This window comes from Hypanus sabinus, chromosome 31 (assembly GCF_030144855.1).
Source record: "Hypanus sabinus isolate sHypSab1 chromosome 31, sHypSab1.hap1, whole genome shotgun sequence".
Classification (NCBI taxonomy): Eukaryota; Metazoa; Chordata; class Chondrichthyes; order Myliobatiformes; family Dasyatidae; genus Hypanus; species Hypanus sabinus.
The window spans coordinates 6,485,606-6,490,629 of record NC_082736.1 but is presented as its reverse complement, the minus strand read 5'-3'; the positions used below and the strand labels follow the sequence as shown (position 1 = coordinate 6,490,629).

At 46.8% G+C, this 5,024-nt stretch overlaps 2 protein-coding genes across 2 annotated transcripts; both read right to left on the bottom strand.

Moving 5' to 3' along the window:
• Positions 1-328: 328 nt before the first annotated feature.
• LOC132383777 (late histone H2A.L3-like) lies at positions 329-1,691 on the bottom strand. The gene has a single exon (XM_059954981.1). The coding sequence runs from the start codon at positions 1,443-1,445 to the stop codon at positions 1,062-1,064; it is 384 nt and encodes a 127-aa protein (XP_059810964.1). The 5' UTR covers positions 1,446-1,691; the 3' UTR covers positions 329-1,061.
• Positions 1,692-2,468: 777 nt separating this feature from the next.
• On the bottom strand, positions 2,469-2,843 carry LOC132383788 (histone H2B 1/2-like). Its single transcript, XM_059954994.1, has one exon. It carries the CDS (start codon positions 2,841-2,843, stop codon positions 2,469-2,471), a length of 375 nt encoding a protein of 124 aa, XP_059810977.1.
• Between the last annotated feature and the right edge of the window lie 2,181 nt (positions 2,844-5,024).

The window sequence follows — 5,024 nt, the reverse complement described above, 5'->3', positions numbered from 1 at the left end:
GTTCAGTTCCGGTCACCTCATTCTAGGAAGCATGTGGAGGTTTCGGTGCAGGTGCAGAAGTTGTTAAGCAGGATGTCTGGAGGAGGAGTGAGGTGAGGAGAGGCTCGACATGCTGGAGCTTTTTCCTCTGGAGTGGCGTCAGCTCAGGAGAGATCTGACAGAAATTTATACAATTTTGCTGGTGTACACTGTCAGGGGTGGTGTCAGAGGCAGAGAGCACAGGGGTATTTAGGGAAGTCTTAAATAGACAGGAATTTGGAGAGAAGTGACTGGCAGGAGATACAGAAGACTGCAGGCACACTCAGCGATTCAGGAACAGCTTCTTCCCCTCTGCCATCCGATTCCTAAATGGGCATTAAAACTATGGACACTAACTCACTTTTTTAATGTACGGTATTTGTTTTTTTTTTACTTTTTTTTAAATAACAGTCAATATACGTAACTGATGTACTTGTTTATTATGTTTTATTTTAATTAATAATTTTATAATTATCTTCTAGATTATGTATGACATTGAACTGCTGCGGCTGAGTTAACAAATTTCACGTCACATGCCGGTGATAATAAACTTGATTCTGAAATGTAAAACGCAAATGTTATTTTTCTGTGAGGCGATGGGAATCGCTCATGAAGCAACGAACAGGCAATGTTCCCTCCTTCTGCACACCGGAACGGCCCAGGGTCAACCCGCAATGTGGAACCCAGACAACGCGGTTCCAGGTGATGAAGAGCCGAGTCGTTCAGTGATCGGAGATTAAATTCTCCCTCCCGGGGCTGACTCCGGAAGTTCATTTCACGACTCTGCGCCTAGGGAACCCGCTGATTCTCTGCAAGGGGAGAGAGCTCATTCGGTCTGCTGAGAGGGGAAAACGAGCCGGGACTGAAACAAACCGGTTTCTGTGCAGATTTATTCCGGTTTCTTTCGCGGAAGAAACACGTCGAGGCACTGACAGATGCAGGATATCAAAGGGACGGAAAGCACCCGCCGCTCAGCCCTTCCACAGACATTGTGAGTGGCTCTGAAAAGAGCCTTTAGGTAAATAGATTCAGCTTACGTCGCTTCACTTACTGGCAGCGCCGGTTTTCTTGGGCAAAAGGACAGCCTGGATGTTGGGTAACACACCGCCCTGAGCGATAGTCACCCCTCCCAGCAGCTTGTTCAGCTCCTCGTCGTTGCGGACGGCCAGCTGCAGGTGCCGGGGGATGATGCGGGTCTTCTTATTGTCCCGGGCCGCGTTGCCGGCCAATTCGAGGATTTCGGCCGTCAGATACTCGAGCACAGCAGCCAGATAGACCGGGGCTCCGGCACCCACACGCTCAGCATAGTTGCCCTTTCTCAGGAGTCTGTGAACCCGGCCGACCGGGAACTGCAGTCCAGCCCGAGACGAACGAGATTTCGCCTTGGATCGAGCTTTGCCAGCGCCGCCTTTTCCACGTCCAGACATTTCCACAGCCACAGTCCTACTCCAGCGAGAATGAAGGAATGTTCACCCCGCCCCTACTTGCCCTTTTTATACCCTCTTTGAGAATGCAAAGTGATGTTTGTGATTGGTGTGATCCTGCTTATTCTCATTGGTGAAGACAAATGTCCCAATCGAAGAACTGCCTTAATCACCAATCAGCAGTCCGTAAAAGTAGAAGCGGGGAAATTAACCGTCTCCTCCCCAAAATGTATTGAAATCTGGAATAAAGCCCGCCAAAAATAAATCTATTGTTCAAATTTAATTTCCAGTTAAATAATTGCAGATCGGTTACCCTCTGTTACTGAAACCGGGCATATTTGATTTAAGTGTAGTTGATATTGGAGTGTCTGGGAACTCAGTTCTCTAATTTCTTTCAACCCGTAACGGAACCGAATAAAACTGATCCTCAGCTTCTGCCCGCGGTCGGTCACTGTGTGAACGTTATCAGGTTATGGAAAACGGTTCTTCTCAAACATTGACCAGCGTCTAGTCTGCAATTTTATAAAGTTATTATATGAAAGAGCCATCACGAGGAAATCTGTAGAGGCGGCAAATTCAAACAACACACAAAATGCTGGTGGAACCCAGCAGGCCAGGCAGCATCTACAAGAGAAGGACTGTCGACACTTCTCCATACGAAAGAGTCATGGGGTCTTTCAGGCTCGAGTTGAAAAGAGATTCAGGATCCAGCTGGAACCAATAAACCCCGAACCCACAAATAAAACGGCAGCAATCCTCTGCTTGGCATGGATACCGAGCGGGACGGACTGATGGGGAGTGGGGGAGGGGGGGGTAACAATTTCTTGTCAGTTCAGTGGGATGTTATTCCAACCGCGATCCAGCTCTTGTAAAAGTCACCAGACACAACCGCGATCTAGCTCTTGTAAAAGTCACCAGAAAAAGTATGTGTCATTTATTACCGAAAAGCTAGTACAACTCTTCCATTGAAATTGTGAGTGGCTCTTAAAAGAGCCGTTGTGTTTTCGATCATCTCACTGGACAGCTTTACTTGGAGCTGGTGTACTTGGTCACCGCCTTTGTCCCTTCGGACACGGCGTGCTTGGCCAGCTCCCCGGGCAGCAGAAGGCGCACGGCGGTCTGGATCTCCCGGGAGCTGATGGTGGACCGCTTGTTGTAATGGGCCAGGCGGGAAGCCTCACCCGCGATGCGCTCGAAAATATCGTTCACGAATGAATTCATGATGCTCATGGCCTTGGAGGAGATGCCGGTATCGGGGTGAACCTGCTTCATCACTTTGTAGATGTAGATGGCGTAAGTCTCCTTCCTCGTCCTCTTGCGCTTCTTGCCAGACTTGCTCGCCGGTTTGGACAGAGCTTTCTTGGCGCCCTTCTTGGGAGCGGGTTTCGGTGCATCAGGCATTTCCTCGTCAGTTTCAAACACAATAATAAGCAGAAGCTGGCCGGAGCGCGGATTAAATAGGCAGCGCCCAAAGTGGTATGTTAATGAGGATGGGAATGCTGAGCATTCTCATTGGCTGTTTGGAGAAATGAATCACCAATCGGAACGCGGGGGGATGGGAAGCGGCGCCAATGTGTGGCGGTTACCGCTGTCGTTTAATGCGGGAGGAAGTACAGAAGGGCAGAGACAGGCGGGGGTGAAATTGCAAAGGGAAACCCAATTTTCAAAAGCAGAATGAAAATAAATTCAGATGAAATATTGTAAATTAAATACTGAGACGTTCATTTCATGACACAGGGCAGCAGGAGAGGGAAGGAGAGATTTAGACATTTCAATGCAAAGTTCAAATCGAGTTTATTTATGCGCAGGTGAGAGGAACAACGAATTTGTAGCAGCATCACAGACACATTGCATCAGACACAACATTGACCAGAAACTCTGGAATTAAATATGAATTATACCAAAATATTCAAATATTTCAACTATCAGAACAAATTCAAAATAACAAAGAGATTATGCAGGCAGTAGGAGAATCACCCTCTTGTGCTTCTTCATCTCGTCACTCTCGATTCAGAGTCACGCAACGCTGCCGCTTTGATCTGGCCCATGCCTTCATTCACCAGGTCCAACACTTGCCTTTATTGGATCTTCCTCCTCCTGACACTAGTCATCGTGTTTGTGGGGCTGTGTGTCCCCTTGGACCCCTGGATTAGGTTTGAGGTTCGGCCTGGTGGATGTATATATGCTGGGAGAGATAAGTCTGTAGAGTTTAGTATGGTGAGCTATGTGGGGCTACGGTGGATGGGGTAGTGTAGTGGAGCCACACAGTTGCAGATGTGTAATTCTGCAAGTTGTGGGTATTTTCGACCTTGTTACTTGGCTTTATTCTGACCATTTGAGGAATAGAATGTTCTGAGGCCTAGTAATCAGGCTTTAGCTCCAAGTACGGTTAAACTTCCCTACATTTACACCTGTCTTTATTTTGCATCTGTGTGCCTGGGATTGCGTGGGTTAAATTAACAGAGTTTACTGCAGTACAAACTAGTGATTAATATTGGACAGATTGATCCATGATTCTAAAACACAAAAATCTCTGAAATCCAGAATTTATTGTACTGACATTAGGTCACAAATACGGAATTTTACCCAGGATTAAATGGCTTGTCTAATGAAGAGCATTTCACTTCACTAGGCCTCTATTCACTGGAAATTCGAAGGAAGAAGGGTTACTGAATTGAAACCTATGGAATAGTGAAAGGGCTTGAGTGAGTGGATGTGGAGAGAACTTTTCCTGTGGTGGGAGTGTCTGTAACCAGACCACACATTTTCAAAATAGAAGGGCATCCTTTTAGAGTGGAGATGAGGAGGGATATCATCAGCCAGAGAGTGGTGAATCGGTGGTATTTTTGGCCACAGGCAACTGTAGAGGATAAATCACTGGATATAGGCAGAGATTGGGGCTAAGAAGAAAAATAGATCAGTGATGATGAAATGGCAGAGCAGGCTCGATGGGCCAAATGGCCGAATTCTGCTCCTATATCTGATGGTCTTATGGACTCACTTAGAGACTAAAATTTTCCCAGAGACTGTTGATCTCAGCTTTGACTCAACCCAGCACCTGAGGCTCCAGATTACTTATATAAGGAATACAGAAGTTCCTAGTTCTCAGATTAAAGGAATATGATCTCATTTCCATCCTGAATGCTTGTCACCTTAATCTGTTCAACAGACACAAGATGCTGGCGGAAGTCCGCAGGCCGGGCAGCATCTATGGGAAAGGGTAACGGGTCGATGCTTCAGGCTGAGAACCTTCACCAGGGAGAGATCTGATGGAAGGGTCTTGGGCCGATGTGTTGACTGTTTACTCTTTTCCATAAAGGCTGCCTGTCCTGCTGAGTTCCTCCAGCATTTTGTGTGTATTACTTTGTATTTCCAGCATCAGCGGATTCTCTGGTGTTTGTGATTTACGCCTCATTCTGAGGGTATTTTCCTCAGTTATGGAGATCTCATTCAGGGGAAAGATCCTCCTTGCCTACTGCCAGTCACATCCAGAAAAAATCTAACAGATATCCTTGTTTTCCCATTAACTGCAGGAATACTGACCCAGCCCACTCACTCTCCTTTCACATAACCAACCCTCTA

Bases quoted from the DNA above. Each gene is read 5' to 3' on its own strand.
- LOC132383788 (XM_059954994.1), bottom strand. From the start codon at position 2,843: ATGCCTGATGCACCGAAACCCGCTCCCAAGAAGGGCGCCAAGAAAGCT.
- LOC132383777 (XM_059954981.1), bottom strand. From the start codon at position 1,445: ATGTCTGGACGTGGAAAAGGCGGCGCTGGCAAAGCTCGATCCAAGGCG.